This window comes from Dromaius novaehollandiae, chromosome 14, assembly GCF_036370855.1.
Source record: "Dromaius novaehollandiae isolate bDroNov1 chromosome 14, bDroNov1.hap1, whole genome shotgun sequence".
In the NCBI taxonomy this organism is placed as follows: Eukaryota; Metazoa; Chordata; class Aves; order Casuariiformes; family Dromaiidae; genus Dromaius; species Dromaius novaehollandiae.
Window position 1 is genome coordinate 8,352,882 of NC_088111.1, and position 27,515 is coordinate 8,380,396.

At 40.2% G+C, this 27,515-nt stretch overlaps 1 protein-coding gene across 1 annotated transcript; it reads left to right on the forward strand.

The window, feature by feature from the left end:
- Window positions 1-14: 14 nt before the first annotated feature.
- TECPR1 (tectonin beta-propeller repeat containing 1) lies at window positions 15-27,295 on the forward strand. Its single transcript, XM_064520240.1, has 25 exons — window positions 15-167; window positions 2,614-2,846; window positions 4,354-4,536; window positions 5,031-5,153; window positions 5,812-5,937; window positions 7,635-7,809; window positions 7,907-8,007; window positions 9,473-9,574; window positions 9,966-10,111; window positions 10,933-11,459; window positions 12,374-12,519; window positions 13,505-13,660; window positions 14,203-14,352; window positions 15,026-15,183; window positions 16,415-16,542; window positions 16,817-16,919; window positions 17,602-17,698; window positions 18,094-18,173; window positions 18,497-18,553; window positions 20,057-20,231; window positions 21,432-21,567; window positions 22,625-22,717; window positions 23,436-23,542; window positions 24,002-24,121; window positions 25,433-27,295. Exons 2-25 carry the CDS (start codon window positions 2,616-2,618, stop codon window positions 25,631-25,633), a joined length of 3,621 nt encoding a protein of 1,206 aa, XP_064376310.1. The 5' UTR covers window positions 15-167; window positions 2,614-2,615; the 3' UTR covers window positions 25,634-27,295.
- Window positions 27,296-27,515: the final 220 nt, after the last annotated feature.

A 27,515-nucleotide genomic window follows, 5' to 3' on the forward strand; every position in this document is an offset into this window, starting at 1 on the left:
ACGCGCCCGGCGCCCGCCCAATGGCGGCGGCGCGCGGAGGCGGCGCAGCCAACGGGAGCGCGCGCGGCCTTCAGCGTCCCGCGCTGCCCTCGCGCCGCTGCGGGCGGCCGCGGCGGCTCCTTCCGCCCGGGGCGGCGGCGAGGCCGGGCAGGGCCGGCGGGCGGCAGGTGAGGGGCGAGCCGCGGGGGGCGGCGGCGGGGCCGGGGCGGGCGGGAGAGCCGCTGCCGGGCGGGAGAGCCGCTGCCGGACGCCCAGCTGCCGCCAGAGCGGGCGGACGAGCCGGGCCGGGGCCGCTCGGGCGGAGCCTCCCCCCCGCCGCGGCCGGTGCCGGTCGCGCTGTGCGAAGCCTGCCCGCAGCTTTGCCGCCCGGTGCCGGCGCGAGCGGCTGCGGCGGCGATTCATGGTTGTATTTGTATCCCCGGTCGTGCCGGGGGCGGCGGCGGAGGCGGGGCCTGCCCGGCGCTGGTCCGGTTTCTGCAGCCCCGAGCGTACGGGGAGCCGCCCGCGCTTGGCGCCCCCGAGGCCCGAGCAGGGCTGCTCCCAACGCACCGCGTTCCCGTGCCCGGGAGCGCTTTAGAACCGCCAGTGCCTCTGGGATTCCCGTCGCTTTCCGTGCGCTCTCCGTCCCAAAAGCTCCAAAAAAGAACGGGCAGAACCTGCTTCTCCCTTCTCTCTGCTGCCTTGCGTATCTGCGGTCATCCCACCTGTCCTTTTCCTAACTCCATACTCTTTCCATATTTGAAACTTTACGTATCGCAGGTACTCCCTTCCCTGCCTTGCCTGTCACAGAGGAGTTCATCTCTGTGTTTGCCCACCTGCAGGACGCCCAAGTATCCCTTTTCTGTATTACCTGGCTACTGCAGGCGGATATCTTCGCTGTGTTATCCACAGTGCTTCCTTGACTCCAGGCTCACAGGCATTCTGGTTATTTAGGATTAAATGCATAATGTTTTCTGCTCCTATAAAGACTGTTCTGCAGAATTTTAAATGCTAATTCCGAAAGGCTTATTTCTGTGAGCTTTGTTTTCGCATTGGTACATACACAAGTGGGGATAAAGCACGGAGTGTTGCTACCTCCCAGCAACAACAAGCAAAACCTAAAAAGCCAAAAATAGAGGATTCATCCTCTATTCATAGGAGAGTTTTGCTCTTTCCACCTTCTCCCTGCCTTAGTCATTCTCGGCTGCTATATACTTTTTCTCACTGTTACCTTTTCTTCCCCTAGTGGGTTAATTTTTTTAGAGTACTGACCATCATCATCTCTTAGAAGTGGTAAATATCAGCACAACAGCTGATATTTGTGATTGCCTCTGGCCTCCTCCCTCTTGCCCTCTGAAACATCCTCCCTGGGTTTCCATGCAAATTTACTGTGCCGTTCTTACATATAGGCCTAGCTGTTTCCAAATTCTCAGCAGTTTTGCTCTCTCCATTGACGTGCCCGGTACTAGTCAGTCCCTCTGTGTCACTGCTAATTACCAGTCAGAAAGCAAGCGGGCAAGTCTCCTCAGGCTCGCGTTGGAAGCAGAGTTGCCCTTCGACAACAAAGCAGCAGTGTCGCGAGCTGATTCTAAGCAAGGATTCCCCTTTTCTTTCACCGCTTTGGATGCGAGTCTTCTTTCTACCTTTGCCTCCAGTTACATTAGCTACATAGCTGGGGCCCAGGAAGGGAAATTCGAAATAGTCATTGATAGTCCTCACTGTCACGCATAGAGAGTAAATGAAAATTTTTCAATGTAATGGCCTCCAGAAGGCCAACTGACAGGAAAGGTCTGTAGTGACCTAGAAATAACCTAGCCCTTCCTGACTTCTGAAGGGGTTGGCTTCAGCTAAAACGCTGCCCCCTCCATTAAGAGCACGGCTGCAGTTCCGAGAAAATGGCAGCTTACGTGGGGTAAAGTCGTAAGTGGAAAAACTGGAGGGGAACGCAAACAATTCTGTGCGGTCAAACAGCGCTTGCAGGGGGAATAGTTTGTATGTACATTTAGGTATACACATGTGTATACTTAACGATAGGATCCCAAAGTGGTCACCGGAGTACTTTGGAAAGAGGTTTCCTGGTAGCAGTAGACACCACTCAATATCTGTGATGACTGCGGATTAAAACTAGATGTGCGCCTACAGAGAAGCTCCTTTCAGCTCTTCCCCTTTGCGCTCGTGCGGCTACGTTGGCACGTGCCAGGAGGAGGCTGCTAAGGAGATACGGTTACTCTGGATGGGATGAGCAGTGTGTGCAGGGCATTACTGCTTCTGGAGAGTGAAGCCTTCTGCTATAAACTCTTCCATGCTACTTCATCCTTGCGCAGCCCTGACTTCTGTACTCAGCCTGCTAAAGCTGCCATGTTAGTGTCGTAAGGCTGTGTAGTATGGACAATAATGTGCTGGCAGGAAGATCTTTAACGTGGATTTTTAGAGCCATATAAGTGTTTAGACACCCAGCTCTTATTGAAAGAGATCTGGTTATCTGCTTCACATGGACTCTTTTCGAAAGATCGTTTTTTACTTTTTATTTGATATGACTGATGATGGCTCAGAGTAGAACTGATCTACAGTAGGTTCAAGATCCATTTCTTAAAATTGTCAGTTCTGTTAATAACTTGTTGTTTTGCCTTTCAGACATGGCCATGTCCAGTTCCCTTCTGTGGGCTGTTGACATTTTTGGAAGGGTTTACACTCTATCTACTGCTGGCCAGTACTGGGAGCTCTGTAAGGATACGCAGCTGGAATTCAAGCGGGTCTCTGCGGTCAAGCACTGCTGCTGGGGAATAGCCTGTGATCATCAAGTATACACCTACGTGTTCTCAGGTGACGTTCCCATTAGATACCAGGAAGAAACCTATGAGAATCAGGTATGAAATGTTATGGGTACCTCTGTTAGATTGCCATGTATTCTTCAGATGGGAACGGTAGCAAATCCTTAGATCAGTTGTCTCTGCATGTTTTTCCCGTAGGAAGATTGTTTGGTTTTGCTTTTTTTAATTTCTTACCTCGTGTTTCTGAAGAATATGCATGCACCATATAGCAGGCTATTCTTTTCATACTTTAATTCCCAAATGAAGATTATACTTCTCCATTTTTACTAAAAACAGACAATAGTGTGAACTATGGCCTGTTTTAAGCAAACCATTTCAGACTGGGACATTCCCCCATTACACCTCAGGTATTCCTTTCCTTCGTGACAAACTCAAACCCCCGTAAGAAAATTCCAGTCCAGTGTAGCTGCCAGGCAATAAAGGCACATCAAAAATATATTATTGTTAAGCAAATACTATTTTTCTGTATTTCAAAGAATTCTACAATAAAAGCTTAACTATTTGTTAAAGTACAATGTACTTCCAACTTCTTTGCACAGAAGCGTTATTATGTGAGATGGTTCTTTCTATGTGAGATACTTCAAAGGAATGCCTTTAAAATAATATTTTAAAGGAAATCTATCTATTTTGCTTTTAAGTAAACCAAAAGTCATTTGAGAAAGAAAATTTAAGAATTCCGTTCTGCCTGTTTCTCTGCTTTTTGAGGAGTAACAGGGTAAACAGAGGTTGAGAAGAGACATTAGCTTACCTGCACAGGTAAAAATACAACAAACTGATTTTATATATTGTTTAACATTGATACAACTTTCCAGGCATTAGTTATGTAAACATGTTCTTTAAAAAATGTAAGACTTTAAAATCTATTTGTTATTTTTGTTTGTTTGTCTAAGCTATGAAAAGAAGGAAAACAAAATACTAGGAAGCACAGAAGGAAATATTCTGCAAAAGCTAACAACAAAAAAAATTAAATCTTCAATAATTTATAGATAATGTGCAAAGCAATTTTGCCAGATTCCTAGTAAGCATATATAATATTTTGCATAACAATTACAACAGGATCTTGAAGCATTAATTTTCCTTGTACCGTAAGATGGAACGCAATTTTACTTGACAAATTTTGCTAGTATTTCTGTAGTGGTTGAGTGTTTGGACAAAAATATCACAGCTGCATTTGCGAAAACTGTAGTGAGTTTCTTGTTCTATGAACTGGTTAAAGCCAGATTTGCAAAAAACTTTTGGTAACCTGAGATATAAGGAAAAGATTTATTGACGTAGTTATCTTGACATACTTTCTGGCATAGCAACTATGCTGTTTTTCTAGGATAGGCAAGATATTAGTTATCTTTATCTTGGGGATTAGATTAGCGATCCCAAAGGCATTTATACAGCATTATTCTAATGCTACAGTTTCACGGTGTACCGCATCACCAAAGGCAAATGCACTGCTTATTAGTAAACTATATCATCAGGCATTCCTCTTTATGTAGTTGAAATTTATTTGGTTGGGGATGAGCAATAAAAGAATTGTTATTATTTCTGGCAGCGCTGGAATCCAATTGGTGGCTTTTGTGAGAAATTAATGCCCAGCGACCGCTGGCAGTGGAGTGATGTGAGCGGGCTAAAACATCAGCAGCTTGATAGTTTCACACTGCCTTCACCACACTGGGAGTGGGAGTCTGACTGGTATGTGGATGAAAATATTGGAGGGGAACCAACAGAGAAAGGGGTAGGTGAACAATACCAAAAAGAGATCTGTTCTGGGAATCCTCAGTGTGTAAAAATAAAAGGCACTAACCTCCCATAGCCAGTTCCTGCTGGGAAATGGCTCAACTGTAATACTGCGCGAGGAAGGATCTTGTCCGAAGGCTTTTGAAGCCTATGGGAATGTTTTTATTTATTTATTTATTGGACTTGAATGAACTTTGGATCAGGCCATGAACTGCTGGCAACTGGATATCATTCCTGTTTAAGATCTTTACTATAAACAAAGTAAAATGCTTTACTGTTTCCTGTTTGTTCTGTATGCGTCGTGTGGAGGCATTAGGACGTGATTCATAAATCATTCATAGAATTAGTTGATCTGTTAATCAGAGCTGTTAAGACATGCACAATAATTTGTATTATGTTTGTAGGAGTGACTCTCATGCACGATTGCTCTGAGTTATGATTTCAAGTTTTCCCTTGGTCCTGATTTTCATAAAAGAAACCCTCTGTTTGCAGGGTTGGACTTATGCCATAGACTTCCCCAGCACCTACACAAAGGATAAGAAATGGAATTCTTGTGTCCGACGCAGGAGGTGGATCAGATACAGGAGATACAAATCACGGGACGTTTGGGCAAAGGTTCTGGATTTCATTTAAATATTAACTAAACTGATTTCTGAAATAATCAACCAGAAGAGAAATTGGCATTTTATTACTGCTCTGTAGGCTGGGCCTGGATTCTTTGGCATCCAGTCTTGTAATTCTTGCAAGCTGGCATTTTTTCATAGAAATCCATGGTAGCAAGGTGCCAAATCCCTTGGTAGTGCAGGGAGAGTTAGATGCCCAGCTCTTTCGCAGATTTCAAATCAATTTGTTAAGTTCCTTTGGTTGTATGACCAAACACTTTCTTTCAAGGTAGCACCTCTTTAGCATCATTCACCCAGCTATGTCTTTTATCTGTGTGAGTAATTATTGCTTACTTGCATTCTGAGAATGTGCAAAATGTAATCTGTGATGTTCCAGCTTTCAAGTTCAAATGCCTGAATAGGATAGTCTGTGAGCAAAAATTTCCTCTTGGTAGAGGATGAAACACAAACTTCATGCTGCTTCAGCAGTATTTCCCCTCTCTTTGCATGTAGCAGCCTGGAATGAGAGGGAAAGGCTTCATTCTCGGCCATTTTAGAAAGTGATACATAAACCAATTTGCAAAAATTGAGTTAAGCCACCAGCCAAATCACCACGATCTATTTTGCAGTGTCTCTTCCTTTGCTCTTAATCTTCTTTCTCTTTGCTTCAGATTACATCACATGATGATCCAGATCAGTTACCAGACCCTTTCAATGATATCTCCATTGGAGGATGGGAAATCACTGATGAGCCTGTTGGTCGTTTATCAGTATGGGCGGTTTCTTTACAAGGAAGGGTATGCGCATGTTCCATCAGTTTTCTCCTAAGAAAGTTAATATTGAATGGGAAGCAAATGCTTTTAAAGCAAGGCAGGTGTGTTACCGTCTTGTGGTGGTAAGGAACTATGCTGGTGGTGTGTCTAGCGGAGGATGTAAAGCTGCTTTAGGACTGTGTTATTTAACAACTTACATTCTAAACGGAAAGGGAGGATTCAGGACTAGTTTCTCACAGGGTTACAGAAGCAGTAAATCACTATAAGCAGCTGAATCCTAAAAGTCTGTGCTGAATAGTGTCCTATATCCTGCAAAATGCTCATGAAGACAGCAGGGCTGCATGCAGAGTATGGCACCACTAACAAAGAGAAGGAGCCTTAAAACCTGATAAAGATTTTGCAAAGCATTGCACTGTGTGTCTGTGGTGGAGAGTCAGAAGTTGATTCAAGGAAGAGATTGCAAAATGGTTTTCCAAAACTTGTCATTGATCAGGAAACGTAGGCTAGCCCTAACTAGTGTTTTGAATTGTTACCTAACTGGATATTCCCTTTAGTCCTTCACAGGCTGGCCTTTTGCTTACTAAAACTCTCTGGGATACTAGATCCGAGACTGCTATTAGAATCTCTTGACTTGGCAGTGTGGAATCCAGCTCTGGAATGCTTTAAATTTATTCTCTGTTGAAAACTACATCCTTCATTTTTTGGTTTTAGGCCCATCGTAAAGTCTCTCCTGTTTTGCTTTGCACTGTAAGGATTTGATTCTGCTTTCCCTCCTTCATTCTTGCAGCATGTATCTGAGTAGCCTTCCTCTGTCTCCAGAAAATTCCTAGCTTGCAGTCTTATGGGGAAGAATGTAATAATCGTAACGGGTAGTCTGAGATTTCATTCACACTTGTCCCTGACTGGAGAGGGAGGCAATCTTGGTTAAATTGTTTAGAATAAAATTCCCTATTTTTTTATTCTAAATTGTTAGAATAAAATTCCCAATGCCTCACGCTTCCCAGTAGTAAGTGACAGCATCCCACTCTGCAGTTTTACTTAACAGACACTGTAAAATGCTTTAATTTCCCAAGCAAAAGTTCCCAGAGGAAATAAAATATCTCTAAAAATGAGGATTTTGCACTCAGCAGTCATGTTTTGGAACACTCATACACCCACCACAGGGTGCTTTCTATGTTTGACCTTCCTATTTCCCCGTAGTCTCTAGGAAAGTGCACAGACGGTAGGGCCAAGCCTGGCAAGTGGGCTGGATGCCACTGAGGGCTGTGCAGAGAATGGAATTTTGACTCATATTGCGGCAAATTCTGTTCAGTGAAAATGAGGTTGGGCTCTCATCTAACAGTATGTTTTTGTGTTATATCTTTGTTCATTCTTGGTTTATTTAACATGCCTTGAAATGCACTGGAGTGTTTTTAAATCTTGGAATATACACAGACTTTGTAGCAGTAGGTCATATGCTCAGTCCAGATTCACTTGCATGGTAAAAGGCAGGCTGAAGAAACAGCTCCTCCCTTAGTACATAAGGAAATGGACTTTAACTGCATAACCAACATCAAAAGCTATCTTTAAAGGTCAGTGTGCAAACACTGCTTAAAAAAAAATGTTATTAAAGGCAGACTATTCTTTCCAGTCCAAGTTGTCTTCATGCTTGTCTGATTGGTTTCATTGTTATATTGGTATTTTTCCAAGAAGTGGAGTTTTTTTTCTTTTTCTTTGTCTAGGTATGGTACAGAGAAAATGTTTGCCATCACAATCCAGAAGGTTCTACGTGGTCCTTGGTCGCCACTCCTGGCGAAGTTGTACAGATCAGCTGTGGACCATATGACCTCCTTTGGGCAACTCTTTGGGAAGGACAAGCTATTGTGAGAGAAGGAATTGACAGGAATAACCCTCAAGGTAAATCTTTGTTATATTTAGCAAGGAACTGCTCTGATTTGTAAAGTGTAGAATAAGAAACTAACCTACAACGGCTTCCTGGTTCTGTTTCTTGCAGGAATTTCCTGGAGTATCGTGGAATCACCAAGCTCTGAAAATGGGATTATGCACATCTCTGTGGGTGTTGATGTGGTGTGGAGTGTAACAAAAGACAGAAAAGTAAGAAGTGTTATGCTACGTTTTCCCCTGTTTGTTTCTGCTTTTTTCAAGCTTGTATGTAACTTTCATAGGAAATATTGGTGATTTGAACTTCCTACGTTCATGGGGAATCCCAGTCCCCCTGCTGTTATGGCAGTGCTCTGTGGTTTATAATGTAAAGAGTTGTGTGCGATTCCAAGCAGACTTTTTGCTTTTCTCTGGGAAGGAATTTTCTAAACTCAAGTCACACAGATGTGGTAGGTGTGTATGTTGTGGGGGAATGTAAGGGGCCTACTATTAAGGGATATTAAGCATCAAAATTAATCGGAATTCTGTCTGCCCTGCCTTGTCTCCGAAGAGACAAAGCCTTGTCTCGCTTCCTTGCTAGGTTTTCAACTTAAAGTCTTTGAGAATGTCCTAGAGTGCTTTTGTGCTGGTGATAATCAAATCCCTTCATCTGCCATCCAAAAACATTAATGATTTCTGGTTGGGAAGAAAATGATTTTTGATTTCAAACACTAAGAAACTGTAATACTTCTGGATTCTTACTCTGACACTGTAGTTTCCAGAATTTACAGACAATTTAAGATAGATAATATAAATGAGATTCCTTGTGGCCTGTATCACTTAAGGGCTTCTTTACCTGAGGAAATTACATAAGTAAAATACAGGAAGTGATTTTAACCAAAATAGCTATACCATTGGTATAACTCTCCCTTTGGCACTTACTTTGGGAATAAGGATAGGTATGGCAGTTGTAAATAATTGAGTTACCTTGGTTTAAGGAGTTACTGCTTGTCAGCTGAGCCATGGTAACTGAGTGTGTCCAGCCTGCTCCATTTGCCAAATAAAGCCACTATAAATGTGGATAAGCTAATATGTTTGTCTTCAGATTTGCCATAAGCTAGTCAAGTCTGTTATGTGATTCAGCTGACAAACAACTTCCACAGTAGCTGCTTCCCATTGTATGACCATATCCTACTTCTAGAGGTACGCACCCCACAGACACTTTCTGACAAGTAAAAGCTAATTTAAGAGAGACAATTTTAAAAGCTCCCCCTCTAAAAAAAAATCTGCAGTTCTCTCTCTTAGCATTGCTTTTCAGATGTGAAGGTGGAAACACTACTTGGAAGTCCATTCAGAGTGACCAAAAACAGCCTTATAGTTAACATGTAATAGAAAATATTTTTCCAGTGGCAGAGAGACTGAGACTGTTATAGAAAGTCATAACAAAATGTTTAGATCATCCTTGTGGGCTATTCTGGCTCTAGACGGATCACATGCACACAGTCTGGAAACTACTAAGAGAATTACTTTATCTTTACCTGATAAAGGAAATGAGCCAATGCTCCTTATGAAGGCCATTGCCTTCTTAAGGCAATGTGGCAAGTCAGTATTGGAGATTAAGAGTAAGAAACGAAATTCTAGCTGTCTGCCTGCTAGTAGAGAAGGAGCAAACTTTAGACTTTTGTTGTTGTTGTTGTAGGTGTGGTTTAGAAGAGGTGTGAACTCACATAATCCTTGTGGAACAAGCTGGATTGAAATGGTTGGAGAAATGATGATGGTAAATGTAGGCTTAAATAACCAGGTAAGACAGCTGTATACCAGTTGTGAGGACACTTACATTCCTCTTTATATAGGCAGTATCCATATATGTCATAAGAACTGTCACAGTGCTATATGGACAGCTGAACAAGAGGTCCATGTGACTGAACTTCTAGGAAGGAGTGCATGGCCAAATTATTTACCAGAAGGCAACAGTCAGCATGCCTCTTGTATGACACATTCAGGTGCAAACATTCTTCTCTTAGTGGTACAGGGTTTTATATTTCATCTGCAGTATCAGCCCTACAGAAGAATGCAAAAGGTAAATGCTGAGTCCAGCAGATTCTTGCCCTGAATTTTCCAGCACTGCTCCTTTTTGTAGATGGTATCTGCGTTCCATGCCACTTCCTTCCTCAAGCCCTTTCCTTCCCTAGGTCTGGGGAATTGGCTGCGATGATAGAGCAATTTACTTCCGTCAAGGTGTCACGCCAAGTGAGCTCAGTGGGAAGACATGGAAGGCAATTGTATCTGGCAGGGAGAATGACAGATCTCAGACTGGGAGCTCAACAAGTCTGCTCAGGTACTTAATAAGATACCTTCTCTAAACTCTGTAAGCCAGGGGTTTCAATGATAGGAGATATTTCTGTACATTCATATAGTACGGACATGGAGGAGAGGGAAGGTGTCTCTAACCATTATATATGCCAAAGAGTATTTGGGTTTTTTTGCCATTAAAGTTCACTCGGAGTAGAAGCTGATATTCCCACTTTGGAATTCACTGCATCCTTACAGTAAAGTCTATTTCTCCGGGATTGCTATTGCTATCAAGAACCAGTCTCTAAGAGGACGGAATGTTACCTGTGAAGGAATGTCATCTCTACTTAATGATTATCCTTCTCCTGAGTGTCACTGTCTCACTTTCTGTCCTAGAGAGGTTAAATCGGCAACTCTGTGCTGACTGCTGACCTGTTGGCTGTGCGAGTGGTGCCAGCGAAGCTGGGAGTGCTGCAGAAGCCATTTGTTTAACCTTATGAGTCAGAACGTGCTCTGAATAGAAGCACTCACTAGTTAAGAGAAAAATCACAAAGTTAATGGGCTCTAAAAAGTCCTATTTATTATTTGCTATCCAGAAAATATGATGTTGTTTCAATGTTTTCCTGAGAGTTGTAGATAGTCAACACTGCTGATTGTAAAGATCAATAAAACATCTTCCTATGTCTCAGATTTACTAGACTATGTCAGACACGTCTGCCTTGATGATAGTTTGACCTTTAAAAAAAGAATTCTGCTGTTTCTTTCCTAAAGCTGAAAGGCTGTGTCTGTCTCTGTATGTCTGTGGTCTCAGGCCTGTGCTGATTTATAATGCTTTGAATGATAATTAATTATCAATTTGTCTTTCAGTGCTGGCTGTTTCTTTACTGATGATATTCAGAACCAAACAAATGCTATCATTCATGGTGATGCAGATACTTCCTCTGATACAGAGCTTCCAAGCGTATCTGTGGACCTTGCCAACACTCCCCCGTTGGGAGCTGCAGCCAGCAACAGTGGTAATGGTGCAGGCAACCAGACAGCAGAAATAAGTGCAAATTTGACTGTGGATTCCCTGGATTCTGATCAAGGAGAAGCCAGTGTTGCTTCGACTAGTAATGAGAAAGCTTATCTTGAAAAACATAAATCTTCTACCAACCAGAATCCTTCTGCAGAACTGCAGTGGACAAACATTGACTTAAAGGAGGCCCAAAAGCACCCAGTCCTCTCCGTCAGCACCTTTGCGGAAACATCCAGCCTGTCTTCCCTGGGCATGTTCTCTGTGGGAGCTGAAGAACAGTATGGAGCTGATGAACACCCGCTGTGGGCCTGGGTGTCGGGGGGAGGCTGTCTCGTGGACTCACACAGCCTGTTGAAATGGTTCACTGTTCCATCAGGTACTCTCCACTCACCACAACCGACCCTGAGTCCCAATCACAACTTATCACACTGCTTTAAGAAAAATATTGATGATGATTTTTTCAAACAGCAACCATAGCTCAGAACTTCCTAGAACCCATTTGCTTTTATTGTAGTTTGTTGTTACGCTCCATGTCTGAGGATAGTGCTGCATGCATTTAGCTGCAAAGCACTTTTGGACTGAGATTCGATATAGATGTAAAGGTGATATTTTCTCTGAGTTTCTGGCAGAATTATGCAAAATAATCAGTATGCTGGAGATGCATCTAGTCTTTCATGGCACTGAAACTGGAACTTTGGGCAAAACAAAGCCATAATATCAGTTGGTAGTAATTGAAAGCAATTAAGAGGGCTCCCTCGAGAGATACAAAATATCACAATACCGCCTTGCTGCTACCATTCCTACTGAGACAAGGATAAGATAGAAATTACTTTAAAAGACATTGCGAATGTGAGCCCAGCTGATAGTCGGATAGGGTTAGAATGTAGATTCTTGACAGACAGCGGAACAGAATCATGTTTTCAAAATAAGCCAATTGTCGTGAACTGTGACTTCCCAATATTTAGTAACAGTGTAACTGTTCATGCGTTATGTTACCTAATCTTGCAGTTTAGTCACAAAATCTGTAAGATGTATATTCTGCCTCCCCCTACTATATATTTCTAGCTTTGAAAGATTCTATACAATTATCTAGTGATCCCATTTATCTAGCTTATTTATGAAGTCTAGCTATAACACACTGATCCCAAAGTATTAATTGGAAAAATTACATTAGACTGGGTTGATTTGGTCCATTGTTCAAAGCAACATTGTGATTTTTCCCTTGAGTGTCCATTTCACAAAACTGTATTCAAAACTCACTGGAGTTTATTGGTTTTGATTCTGTTCTAGGTTTGACATCCTCTGTGCAGTCTCTTTCTCTGTCTATCACCCCAGCACAGACAGCAGCGTGGCGAAAGCAGATTTTTCAGCAGCTCAGCGAAAGGACAAAGCGGGAACTAGAGAATTTTAGGCACTATGAACAGGCTATTGAGCAGGTAAGCAATGAGGATGCCTATTTGTTTTTACTCAGTACTTATATCTGTCAGTACTGGGCATCAACAGTACTTTTCAGATGTAATGCTCTGAACTTTGTCTGTTTCATATTCTTGTCCTGATTTCTGTCTATGACTGCTGTCCTGGAGTATCACTCTCCAGGCTCCCTGTGGGAAACTAGCAGCTTATCAAACCTTGAGCAGCAATCTGTATGTGAAAACATTAGCTTGACCATTTTGTTCAGGAGGTAATGCAGCATCAGTCAGCATTTTTAAATACACTGAAGCCTCAAATCCACAGACATTTGAGAAATGTTTGTGAACAGTGGAACAAGTATGAATTATTCTGCCACAGGATGAGGCTCCTTAATTGAAACACAGACTCAGGTGAGCTTCTCTCTGCAACCATCAGGGGATTAAATAACTTGCATAAATAAGGCAATGGTGGTAATGTCAATAACGGTATTTAAATAGCAGCACTTTTGTTTGAAGTCCTCTTTGATAAGATTCCTACAGCTCTCTCCAGATTCCTTCAGGTTTTTGGTCCCTTCATTGCTAACTGCAAAATGACATATGCAATTGATCTGATTAAAAAAACACTTGGAGTCCACACTTTTAATCAAGTTTAAAAGGATTCTGTTAAAAGCCTTTAAAGTCAGAACAGAAACTGTGGTATTTTCCTTGCTAAAGTTAACAAGGAACACACCAGAGAATTAGTGTCTGTGTGGTATTGAATTGTCTGCAGAAGTACCATGATAACACTGATGTAACCCATGCTATTTATACCTTACTATCCAGTTTTGGCAGTTTTCATTTTGTTTTCAGCTTTCTGAATGCTCTGGTTTATTCTGTGTCAAAGTTAACTGATACGATAGAGACTAACCTGCAGTAGGGATTCCTTGTTATCACAAGAAATAATACTTGTGAGGAGGGAGAGGAGTCGCACAGTTTCTTTACCTGTTCTTGTAAATTTGTGTTTGTGTTACAGTCAGTTTGGGTTAAAACTGGGACTTTGCAATGGTGGAGAAATTGGAAGCCTCATAAATGGATGGATGTTCGAGTTGCACTTGAACAGTTCACTGGGAGTGACGGAATGCGAGATAGCATCCTGTTCATCTATTACATGTATCATGAGGAGAAAAAGGTGTGTTCATTTGAAACCCCTGGCAGAACTGCACTTGGCAGAGGAAAGCCTATGAAGGGAAAACAAAGTTTTCTAAATGGAGGCAAATTATGATACACTGTTGTTCTGAATTTTGGGAACCAATTCAAATGTAGCCTAGGGTAATAGCAAATTAAAAATTTTTCTAACTATAGCTATGTTACCACCCTGTCAGAAATTCCAAATCAGCAAGCATCTACATCACTTTAACCATCAGCTTTGCACTAATTAGGAAGTATTTTGGAAGTACAAAATGCTCCTGTTTGTGAAGAAAGAACCATGCTTGGCTGGCCAGGGTCTTTACAAATTGGATTGATGCATATTGGCAATATGACACAAGAGCTAATGAAGGATTGTATACTTAGCCCCACTTCATGAACAAGATTCTTCCTGCACTGAGAATTAATTCTTTGGTATCTTTGGCAGGAGCTGAATGTTCATAGTCCTGAAATGCAAACATGTCGGTGCTGAGGAAGGTATATCTGAGTTTGCCTTAGTCACAAACATCTTTTCTTTTGTCCTAGTATATCCATGTGTTCCTGAATGAAGTCACTATTCTAGTTGAAGTTCTGAATGAAGCCAAACACTCCTTTGCCCTGTATACACCTGAAAGGACGAAGCAGCGATGGCCAATCCGTCTAGCAGCCGCAACAGAGCAAGAAATGCATGACTGGGTAATACTGTGAACTTTCTATTTCAAGCTGGCAATATTTAAAGTAAAACATAAAGCCTAGTCTCTGAAATCTGAGCATTACATTTACGATATCTAGGGTCTAATTTTGACAATTAGGACTGGGTATTTCAAAAGTCCTGTTCAAGTTTATTTAGAGGCACCTGAGCCTTCCTGTCTCCTCTAGAGTTTGCAGACTTCCTGATGGTCAGTTATCTACAGTAACACCAAAACTGTTTTCTTTCTGGAAATCTCTGGGTATGGATTGGGCTACGAATGAGTTAGGAGTTAATTCGGCTAGTCTCTTCTTCTGTGTTGGTAGAACTGTGTTATCTGTTGTCACTGCATAGCTCAGGAAAAGCTGTTTTTCAGTGATGGTTGTAGAGATTTTTATGTATAGACAGTCATGCATACATGCATGGAAGTAGTGGAACACCTGAAAGATACTGCATAATGATCGGATATAGCAAATCACAGAAATTCCAGTGATTCTGTTCGTAATTTCTAAAACACTGAATTACAATGCCTTTGAGCAAAAAGCTGCTAATTTACTTTGCTGATTTGCAAAAGCCTGTAAAGGTGAAGCTTTGTTTTGTAGTACTAGAGCATCTGTGTTTAATGCTTGTTCACACTGTAAAAGGAGCCTTCTAGTTCTCTGCTTTTTCCTTGATTTGTAGCTGGCTTTGCTGAGCATGTCCTGTTGCGAAAGCAGACGGATTCAAGGCCCTCCTTCCCACCATGCCATTTGGTCAGTTACTTGTAAAGGAGACATCTTTGTCAGTGAGCCAAGTCCTGAACTGGAGGCTGGACCACACCTGATGCCGTGTGATCAAATGTAAGAGCTTCCAGAAGCTATTCTCTCTGCATGGGAGGCCTTCCAGCAAAGGTGGTCTTTCATGCCAAGTCAGAGGCTTTGATGGGCTGTTGGAATCTCAGGTACCCTGCAGATGTCTGTCCATGACAAGGTTAATGGCTGCCTTCGTATTCATGAGTGCATCTGAAGAAACTCATTAGGTCATATTTTAATTCTTAGGTGCTGGAGCTATTCATGTGATTTCAAAAGCCTTTCTGTTTAAGATCCCATCAGGAATGACTTGAAAGGTTTTCAGGATTGCATCTTAAATGAAATAAATATCAAAATTAAGAGACGGCCTGGACTAAAAGTAAACCTAATCACTGTAATTCTAAGGTAGTTTGAGCTTTCAGTAGTATGAGTCAGGAAATCTGAAATTCGGAATCTTCCATATTCACGACAGTCCAGGAGCAACTCCTTCTCCAAGCACAGAAATAGCCTCAGAACTGGCAGGTTAAAGATGGATCTTCAGTTTGAAAAATGTTTGCAGTTTCAAGTTATTTGCATAAAGTGTCTTTGAATATCAACACATGAGAAATACTTCAGTCATTTCCTTCCAGGGTAGGGCACCTTGAGCATCTGGAAAACCACAAATCATGGGGGATCTGTGACCTAGATCTCCTCTTATCATAGCCATAGCTAAAGTACTCCCCTGCAATCACTTCCGTTTCCCCATTCTTCCCAAGACAAGTACCATAGCCAACTGGCTGCATAAAGCCCCAGTAAAGGATTAACCTGCTGAGATGGAGAGGACTAGTGAGAAATCCTCTATGGCCCCTTGTATTTCCCAGGCTCCTTAACGGATCTATAAATCATTTTATTTTCTTGTTAGATAAAGAAGATTCCTAGGTAAAAAAAAATGGTGAGGCCAGTGGTGGCCACTAAAAGGTAAAAATACTAGCAAGATCATCATAACTAGTATTTTAGTAAAAAATATAAAGCATAAGCCAGAAAAATAAATGAAAATGAGACTTCAAAGCCTGAAAATTCAAAGTGAAGGCAGAAAGGTTCTTTCCAATTACTTTTCAGTAGTTGTTTAAAGGGAATACTTTCAATTGGCAACTGCCTTCACCCACTGATTGGAGAGAGGCTGAACAAACTAGCAACTAAAGTTGCCTTTCTTTAAGGTAGTTAAGGTGTATGTGGGGGGAAGCATGCATTCCTGATGGTTGTGGTATGGAATAAATGTAAAATGCTGTTTCATTTCTGGCAGGTTTTGGCGTCAAGTTGGAGGTCATCTTCGAACGATAGAGTGCAATAACCGAGGCGTAGTGTGGGGCATAGGATATGATCACACAGCCTGGGTTTACACTGGTGGATATGGAGGTGGCTTCATTCAAGGTAAGGATGATTGTTCTGCTGTGGTGTACACATTTCTTGCTCTTGATTGGTGTCAACTATTTAGACTACTGTCCTTCTTTATCCTGTCTGATTTGTAGAATTATACAGTGGACACCAGTCACACATGAAGAAGAACTTGCTATTAGAGTTTTATATTTTCAGCTTAGAAGTGAGAAATAGGATAACTATCAACATTACTGTGGCTACTGGAATTTAAAATGCGGTGTCTTCAAGGTTTAGCTTTGTTATAATCCAAATGATTTATTTCTCACAGGACTGGCCAGTAGTGCTGATAATATTTATACACAGTCAGATGTGAAATGCGTTTATATCTATGAGAACCAACGGTGGAATCCAGTCACTGGATATAGCAGCAGGTTATTTACTCTATTTATTTAGTGTGTTTCTTACTGTCATCAAATGAAGCATCAATGGGTTCTAGCTTTTCAAAATAGTTATTATAGTTAATTCTGTCTTCAGTCTTCTCCAACATTTATTGTTAACCTGAGATGGAATACATACAGTCTTTGAATTTCCTAGATCTGTAAATATTCATTCAAAATGCATTTATAGCAAAGCATTACACATTTGTGTTTCATGAGTGTACAGAATTTGGCTGCTTACAACATATTTTCAGTATAAAGGCCATAGATCAACAGTTTGTATTAGGAGCTATTTATTCATGTATATATTGTGCTAAATATGTTGGGTCCTTGAATACTGTATTTGAACAGAAATATTTAAAAATTATTCACATGTCTGGGTGTCTACATCAGAGAAACTCAGGACTCACTTTCCAGTTTTAAAGCGTAGTGAGAAATACTACTCTCCAGAGAAAAGTTTAACATTGACCTCAAGTTTGGTGTAATCGGAAGCAATTGTACAGATTACTTCCCACTACCCTCCTCATTCACGTGATATTTCTAAATATAGAGATTAATGACTGAAGACCATTTCATATATGAAAATAGGAAGTGCTAGGAATATGCTTTTTCCCCCCTTTTAAATTCTCTGTTGCTGGAAATGACCTTGCATTCTTTGTACACTGTTTTATCACAGAGGTCTGCCCACAGACAGATACATGTGGAGTGATGCATCTGGCCTGCAGGAATGTACAAAAATGAATACGAAGCCTCCTTCACCGCAGTGGTCTTGGGTAAATTTTGTTTTAAAAGTCCTTTTATTAAGAAAGGAAGGGAAGGCTTAGGATTTGTCTCAAATGACCCAGATTTTTCTTCCTGGATTTGTCATAATATTTAACCTTGGTTTCTCATTTACACATTAGCAGTAATTTCCCATAGTTAAAATAATGTTAAGCACTGAGGGAGATTCTTTTGTTTAATTGTATTTAGACTTCTGTTACTCATATCCCTTGTCCCAACTGAATTTATAAAAAGACAGACTTGGGAACCTTTTTATGAATTTATTTTAGAATCTTTCTAGCAAGATGCTGCAATCCAAACAGCAGAGAGGAAATACTGAAAGGGGTTATTTTTATTATGCATTAGGGTTTTTTTGTGTTTCTTATTGAAACTATCCTTTTGACAATAGGTATCCGACTGGTATATTGATTTTAATACATCAGGTGGAACTGATCGTGAAGGCTGGCAGTATGCAGCAGACTTTCCAGCGTAAGGCAATACCTTCTTCTACTTAAAAGCCTAGCAGGCAAATACCATATTTAAGTCCTTATTTCTTCTAGTTTCCTGTTTTGCATGTTAGCCATGCTTTAACAGGGGAAGTGCACCTTGATTTCTCTCTCTGTATGGAGACGCTAACACTGGAGTTTGCTGGGGAGGTAGGGCAGCACGGTGAACTTAGCATATAGTTTCAAGTATTACAGAGTCAGAGGGTGTGTCTGATGGGCAGATCCATGACAGTCCTGTCAGGCTGCCACTGAAGTTGGAAATGCTCTGACAGCCTCATGAACATGTATTTAAATCTCTTCTGGCAGGTCCTACCATGGTCACAAGACAATGAAAGACTTTGTCCGACGGAGGCGCTGGGCAAGGTGAGGAACTAAGATAAAAATACAAGTGTAGAACTCTAACACTGACTGTTCCCTAAAGTCTCCTTTAGTTATGAGGGGAAGATCTCTTTGCACAATCAACAAGAGCAATAGCAAAGATATGTGCAGTAAACAACCCATCTCCAGTAGAGAAGCTCATGTTCTTTAATATGTAGCCTTATGGCTTTCATTTTAAGCCTCAAGAGGTGGATATCCTATTTGTTTTCGTGGGATCTGTAGATAAAAGCCAACTAGTTATACTCTGTATCATTTTTTTTCCTTATGGTAAATGATTACTGTATGGTAGAGTCTAGATACATTAGTACTTACTAGGTCACTTGTAACAACTGGTAACATGTACCTTTTATATTAATTGTTTTAACATATAAATTCCACATAACACGTACTAGGCCACAAATAATCTCAACCACATTTAAATCAAAAGTACACTATTCATATGGAACCCGAGAAGATAACAAACTGTCACCAGATTCTATTAAGCAGGGAAAGTCTGTGCATTCACTGTTTTTCTGGCTTTTCTATGCTTTCTTGTACTAAAGTGTCTAATAACTATGCTAATAAATTGCTGTGAACCTACAGTTACACACTGTTCTACAATGGCTACAAAGCTAGTATTTTGGCCCTCATACAATACCTTCTAAGTAAGGCCCTGGAGCATCAAACTGTTGTTGTTCCAGGATGTACAACAAAAGAAATGGCATCCAATCAATCTAAATGGTGACTTGAAATAAAATACACAACTTGAGAAATACCCTCAAGCCTAAACGTTTCTCTTAACTATTAATTTAAAATTGAAAACAAACAGGAAACAGCTCAGGGCTGGATCCTGTTTTTCAGAACTTAAGAATGGAGGAATGTCCCAAGTCTGTAGGATGTTCTTTATACATAGAAATAGCTATTCTGATGATTAATTCAATATAGTTTCCCTAAAAAACAGCACTACTTTTTTGCAGTTTCCACAGAAAAATGTATTGATTCCAAGAATGACCCAGCTCCAACTCTTTAATATAGAGCTGCTATATCTCTGCTTACCTCGGAATGCTCCATTTGCTTTTTAATGGTCCCCACCAAGAAATAAATTGTAAAATGACTCCCTTAAGGAATGAACCAGGTTGTGGAGTTCTCTCTGCAGTGGAGTTCTCAGCTGAGGTCAAACATTCATTATCCAGCTGTTAACAATGAAGTTTTAAAAAGATAGGAAGCAGTGTAGCACAAGCTGCAGACTTCTTCAGGGGCCTTGGTTTAGAAAGTAACTTTTAAAAAAAAACAGAAGCTTTGTGAAATCAGAACAGATTTAATATTTGTTAGAATTCAAAACTTAACACATGAGTCTGATTGTTGTAAATCTCTTTTGAACTAAAAAACCTAGTTCTTATAATACCTAATTAATGAGAGGACTTGGGCATTGTTTCCACTGGACAAGGGAGTAAATTCAGCTGTAGAAAGTGCATGCTTCTTGATGGGTTTGGGGTTTTTTTGCTTCAGAAAATGTAAGATAGTCACCAACGGGCCCTGGCTGGAAGTGCCTCCTGTTACCCTGTGGGACATCTCCATAATTCCCAGTTCAGATGCAGATGATGAAGAATCAGTAGCACTGTGGGCAATCAGTGACAAAGGAGACGTGCTCTGCAGGCTTGGAGTGACACAGCAAAATCCAGCTGTAAGACTCCCTGTTTATTTTTATTACCTTATTTGTCTATTTAATGTAATTATTTGAGTACATAAATACATCATGCAGTGTCCTCTCTCAAAGTACTGTGTTAGGTTTTTTTTTTCCCCTATTGTGTAATAGATTTGAAAACCCTCATCCATCAACTGTAATACAATTTTCTGCACATGTTTCTTATGATATCGCTTCTTTTCTATAATCTACCTTAGCTTGTGCCACTTCATTTGCAGTAATCCCTCTCATCCCTTGTATCTCCTGGAAAAACGCATCTCTTATTTCCACTTTCCGCACTGATAGCTTAGTTACTTTCTTTTTTCTTTTTTGAACTGCTGATAATGTGTATATTCCATTTAAATAAACTGCCCAGGGATAGAGCTTATCTAAACTACGACCCAAATCTAATATCCATTGATATCTATAGTAGTATGTTCATTGATTTTCGGAAGTGGGCTTGGAACTGACTCTTCTTAAAAGACAGGTAGGCATGGATGTTCCTATAGATTTGTCTTTTTTATGAACTACGACAGAAATAGTGAGTTAATGTCCAGTAAAATATGCAGAAAGATATATATGGTCCCAGTAACTTCAACAGCAATAGTTCTTTCCTAACAATAATAAGCATATGTTGGAATACCAAATTAAGGTTGATATGCAGTAATTTTAAGCCATATTTACAACAGGAAAAAAAATGATATACTTGAATGGAATTTGGATAAAAACTGCAAAAAATTGAGAAGTTCTAGGGAAGACTTTTTCTTCCTGTCAGATCTGTTACAATAGTACAGATCTGTACAGCAGTGCAACAGCAAGAACTGGAATTCTGTTTGGAATCTGAATCCCCATATCGGTAGACTTTTATAGGACTGTTGTTCTGTATAATGAGAAAAAGAGGTTATTTAAAACAGTCTCTAGCCCACCTGTTTAGAGACATGTAGGTGCTTAAATTCCAGTGATTTCAACAGAAAAGGCCCTGGTATAGTTCAGCCCAGATATTAATTTCAAAGAGTTAAATATCCAAATATCTTTGAGGATCAGACACCTTGTTTCTGTTCAGTCACAAAGGTATATAAAAATATATTTTTCAGAATCTTTTTCACTGTCTAGGATTTTTCCTGTTTGGTAATAATCAACAATGTTTTGTCCTCGAGTTTTTAACCACTGTTTCACAATTCATCTTCCATGATTTGTTAGGGAACATCCTGGCTTCATGTGGGAACAGATCAGCCCTTCATATCCGTCTCAATTGGAGCATTTTACCAAGTGTGGGCTATTGCTAGAGATGGTTCTGCATTCTATCGAGGTTCTGTGTCTCCAAAGAAACCTGCAGGTCAGTACTTGTAAACTGGAAACTGTCATTACAGCAGAGCTCGTTAGCCTGATGCAGCTAAACAGCTGCCATTTCACTGCTTACGTGCACCTGTACTTGGAAATTTAATATATTCAGATCCATGGAGCGATTTCTTTTTATTATTTTTATTTTTACAGATTCATTCACATCAAAAGTGTTTTCCCATCTCCTGCTTCCTCTTTATTTTTAAATTCCTGAGCTCAAATTTCCATAGAAAGGTCAGGCTGGAGAACCAAAAGAGGGAATGGAAGGCATTGGTTTATAAAAGCAGATTCCTATTCTGTACATGTAGTTGGAAAGGCGATGATTGACTTCTTCAGTACTTCCTCTGTCCTTCTCACATCACTCAGTTGCATTTTTCTGTCTTCAGAAGGGCTGGGAGAGAATCTTGCTAATGTAGCATCCACCAGATCTCCACGTACTCTCTGTCAGACAAGTAAAGCCTTTCCATTGTGGCAATGCTGATACTCACTGGTTCCTACAATTTCAATTGCTTAAAAAAAAAAAAAAAAAAAGCTGGAGTTTTCAGAAGAGCCTAAGATAGATGCCCACATTTCTTTGAATTCCAGTAACTTACTTTATTCAGTTTGCAAAGGAGCAGATACCAGATGGAAGAGAACTTTGTGCTGCTTTTCTCAGTACTTCAGAAGAATTATTTCCTGTTTGCATAGCCCTCTTCTACTAGCTAGGAGATGTTAACTTTTTTTGATACAATCTTCCTCTTGCACATTGTGCAATCCCTCTACACTGCCATGTCTGAAAAAGACATGTTTAGCACAGGCCTTTCCAATAGGCATGCAAAACAGTTCATGTGAACAATAATCATGTTAATTATAGCAGTTAATCTGCTTTTCCCTGTGAGATGTTTAAAACCAGTGTATGTGTCTGTAAAGACCAGCTAGTAAAAATATATCAAGTATAATGTCATTCAGCAGTTTTGTGCGCTGCTAAATGTATCAAATGCAGACCTTCCTGAGAATTCTCATAACATAATTCTTTTTTCTCAATGTTTTACTCAAGTATTTTTGACTTCTAGGTGACTGTTGGTACCATATTCCTTCACCTCAGAAACAAAAGTTAAAACAAGTCTCAGTAGGACGAACTTCTGTATTCGTGTTGGATAAAAATGGTAAGGATTTTTTAAATTATTTAAGTATAGATCAGATTGATTTAAAAGGAGAGTCTTAAGTCAGATCATCTGTTTGGAGAACTTACTGCTGCTCTAAGAGGAATAATATTTCATATTCAAAGAGATGGAGTAGGCAGCCTGCTTAATTACCGTTTTTGAAGACTTGTATTTTGATGCATTTGATGCCTTAAATGACAATCCAGCATCTGTGCTATTTTTTTTGGAAAAAATCTAATGAAGATGAATATCAAAGAAGAGAATTGCATGGAAGATTTTCATCTGAAATCCTATAAAGTACAAAACTGAAGAAGAATACCTTCCTTTTGCAAAATCTAAAATCACACCATCATTGTAAGACAAATTGTGAAGACTCCTCTTGTAAAACAAAAAGGCCTTTAACGCTGGTCTCCTTCAGAGATGTCCATCATCTCATTTGTTTTACTTCTCTAATGTATAGTTCTTTATATAAACATTTTCCCCCAAGAAATTTTACAAAATAGAGTATCTGCTGTTTTTCAGGAAAGTTATAAAGAATAACTGTAGAAATATAACTTCCAAAGTAGGAAATTACATCTTCCTTCACTTTAACACATTAGTCAAAAGCATAATGCATTTCCGCAGAACATGGCAAGTACTAACTACTGATTTCTTGTGTTGTTTACTAGCACATTATACAAGTAGTCATCCTGAGCTGTAATTAAAACTGTTTATTTTATAGGCAATCTCTGGTATCGGCAAGGTATCACACCAAGCTACCCTCAGGGATCTACTTGGGATCATGTTTCAAATAATATCCGTAAAATGTCTGTAGGGCCTCTGGACCAGGTGTGTATTAGGCTTTCTTGTATCTTACTAGTTTATTAAAAGTTATGTTTAACATTTTTGTAATTAAATTAAATGTTCTTCAGAAACACTGTCTTTTTTGTCTGTTTGTTTAGTTTTATTTATTCCACAAGGTGATTGTTTAAATACTGGAATCTTGACAGCAATGCAAAATCAGGCCAATGAAATAGTAATACAGCCAGCCTATTGCTGTAAACACCTCCCTTTAAAAATAATAGCAATAAAAAACTAAAATAAATCTTCCTTGCAAAGTCTTACTGTTTAGCAGTGTTTTCACTGCAGCTGCAGTGTCTAGTTCTTTGTTTGGGTTTCTCTCTGACTGAACTGAGCAGTATGGCTCTATACAAGGGTCAGGACTAATTTTAAGACTTTTTGGAACTTCAATTTCAGGGAAGAACAGCGTGTAGAATACATTTTATTGCCTCTTTTTGCTTTCTTAAGGTCTGGGTGATAGCTGACAAGGTGCAAGGAAGCCACAGTTTGAGCTGTGGGACAGTCTGCCATCGGACAGGTGTTCAGCCCTTGGAACCTAAAGGGCTCGCATGGGATTATGGTATTGGGGTAAGTGCTGGGGGCATAATACTGCTCTAGAGTTGGTATCCAGGTACCTGCTGATTAATGGGCACTGCCTTTGAAAGGAAAGTACCATCCTGCTTCAGCAGGTGAACTTTCTAAAGCTTGCATATAGCTGCAGGAAACTGACCTGTTCTTCAGTTTTACTTCCTTTTTTAACTTAATATAATGGGTTATTCAGTTATAACTGCAAAGTCATTTATTTGCATTTTACTAAACTTTAGCTCTTTTTATAGTGGTTACAGAGTTCTGAACATGAAAAATTAAAATTGGGTAAGAGAAAGTTAACTGATACTCAGTAAGTATTCATTTTGACTAGGTAATTGTTACAGTAGAAAAAAGTAACATTTCAAAACAGTAGATTCCTTCCTGATCTGCATATGATTATTCCTCACTGTTGTTGCTCTGTATTACCCTCAGTGTTTTAAGAAAGGTTATTTCAAGATACTGGCCCCTCTTAAATTGGTGGAAAAACTCCCTTGGCTCTGGGTGAATGCCTGACCCCACTCAACTCCCTGGAAAAAAAAATCACCCTCAGGCTTTCTCTTCATGTGTCTCACTGTCAGGGAGCAACAAAGCCTGGCTGCTCCCTAGGGGACAGGGAGCCAGGAGCTGAGCACAGTACCAAGGCTGGCAGGGCAGCAGCAGTGCCAGTAAGGGTCTGTCCCGTAGCTCCCGAGCGGGGCAGGCCTGCAGGGCAGCCCAGATCATCAGACAAGTCCATGGCGACAAGGCAGGTCTGAAGCGAGGCCGGGAAGCCTGTCCATGGGTCCAGATCAGTGGGCTGATGGCTAGGCACCGGCACGGCTGCGACGCAGCAGGAGCAGGACCAAGCGCTAGGGGAAAGGAAGGGAAGGGAAGGGAAGGGAGGTCTCAGCCCTGGCTGCTGTCGCCCAGCAGAGCTGCCTGGGAGCCTCTCTCCAGGTCAGCAGGGCCCTCAGGTGCACCAAGCTGGCTCTGAGCCCAAGCAGCCAAACTGCTGGAGTGAGGGGCCCTTACACTCACCCGTTTTAGGTGTTCTGGTCAGAAAAAACAGCAAACTGGAATGTTGAGGTCTGCATGTGAATTTTAAAAGACTAGGTGAATATGCACATTGGTTCTTTGGGAGTTACATATGCTGTCCTGTTTTTCATTTTGTTTTACAAGGAGCCTTTCTTCTGATTCAGGCCAGAGCAGGACAGTTTTCCTTACAAAGAACAAATAGTATAAAACTAGGAGTGCATATAAAGCATCATATCAAATATTTTAATTGCAGGGTGATCTTTTTTTCTTTTATATTCCTTTATCATTCTTTTATAGGGTGGATGGGAGCACATTACAGTCAGAGGAAATGCAACTGAAGCACCTAGGGTCATTACACATGATACTTCTGAGGAAGACCCTGCAAGATCAATGGATTTAGAAGATGAGGAGAGTAAAGGGAAAACAGAACATTCTAAAACCGCCCCTTTGATGGTCACTGAAGAACAAGAATTGGACAGAAGTGCTGTTAATTGTTAAGTTCTCACTGTCTACATCTTGCAAGCAAACGGTAGTCAGTATAATTTAAAAAAGAAACAAACCCTAAATGTGTACTGCCTGGAAAGAAAAAGACAACCCTTTTGTGCTACTAATGTATTTTATATTAGAACTGGAATTTGTAATGGGGTAATTTAAATAGTGATTTCCTCTACCACATCACTAGTAAAATGTGACTTGATACAACTGCTAGTTTTGTCAAAGCAGGCAGGCATTGTAGCCACAATGTGTTTCTGACCCTTTACCATAGCTGCTACAAAACTATATGAATGTGAAGGTCTTTGCAGATGCTCGCTACATTTATTTTATTCTTTATGAATATTATAATTCCCTTTACTACATTTCTCACATACTCAGGCATCTTGAACACTATACTTTACATTTGTCTTTGAGCAGGAATGAAGATTTTAAGAGTCATTTCAATATAACTGAACTACAGGAAGTTCCAGTGATTTGCCCAGCAAATGTAACTGGTCCTGATTGTACAAACATCCATGCACTTTGCTCACGTAAGTCCTGCTCATATAAGCACGTAATTTTGTCATGCTGTTTTTACTTACCTCAATAAAATTACATGCATGCATATACACACAAACTTCTGTACGGCTCAGCTTAGGGTGCAGTTACCAGTAAGGGCCAGCTTCTGCTGCCTTTGCTCACAGTGAGTGGTATCTTACTCAGCAAATGGAACCACTGGTTTCAGTGGGACTGTGCAGGGAGTATGGTCCTATTCCATTGGAATAAAAGGGACAGGGTCTCATTCTAAATTGTCAGAACAAAGGCAGATAAATCATGTTTTTTCTCCCTCTTAACTGAAGCCCTTGATAATGAAGGTATACAGATGTCTAACTAATGAAGTTGGAAGGGACCAAACACTTTTGAGGAATTGGGCTATGTTCCAGCTGATTAAAAATTATGCTTTCATAGAGTAAAAGACAAGAGGAGGTCTTAAATAAGATTCTGACATCACAGTGGTAGGAATGCAAAACTTCATTGATGTTAGTGGAGTTTTGCCAGGGTATACTAACACAGGTTCAGAATGGGGCTCCACTCTTTGGTTATTAAGTGATTTATTTCATCCCTTCTTCCAACGAGAAATAACCTTTTATTCTCAGAAATGGTTTGTTTCTGTCTTGCTTAAAAATTTTACTTACTGTGATGTGAAATTATTCTTTAAAATCCACTCATTGAAAAGTGCTGGGAAAGCTTTCTCTCCCACTAGCTTCAGGAGGGTACCAAGTTTCTCCCTGGCAGTAGTTTACAATTGTTTCTCCTGTGTGTGCGTGTGTGTGTGTGACTGTATATGAAGTTATTTTTATATGACGAATAGTGTGGTATGGTCTCAAGTACTGTATTTGTAGGAGTAAAACTAATGTTTGCACGTACTTAAAGAATAATTTGTTATTTTAATGCCAAGGAAAGCACTGTTACCAAGTCCAAATGTGAATTAAGATTCTTTAAGATGCTTTACTGCTTAAAGAACCTGTTAATTTTTTCAATATGTGATTATAGATTCATTTTATATACATAAATTGTTGCAAGTGTCATAAATAACATTTATGTTTGCATTAATACCCATGAATAGGTTTTGCATAATTCTTGCACAGCATCTTGTCCAAATAAATACAATAGCTTTATCATGTATTTTTAGAGAATTTAGGATTGTGTTTTCTCTGCGTCATATCAAAAAGTCAGATTATGTTTTTTCTTTTAATATTTGGTGTTTACATGTTCAACAGTCAAACTGATTCTATACAATAAGCTTTATGATGTAATTTTGCATTTTACCTGCATTGCCAAGTCTCCCCTATTTTACTGTAAAAAGCTGGGTTTAAGTGAACAAAAGATAAATTATAAAATGTTT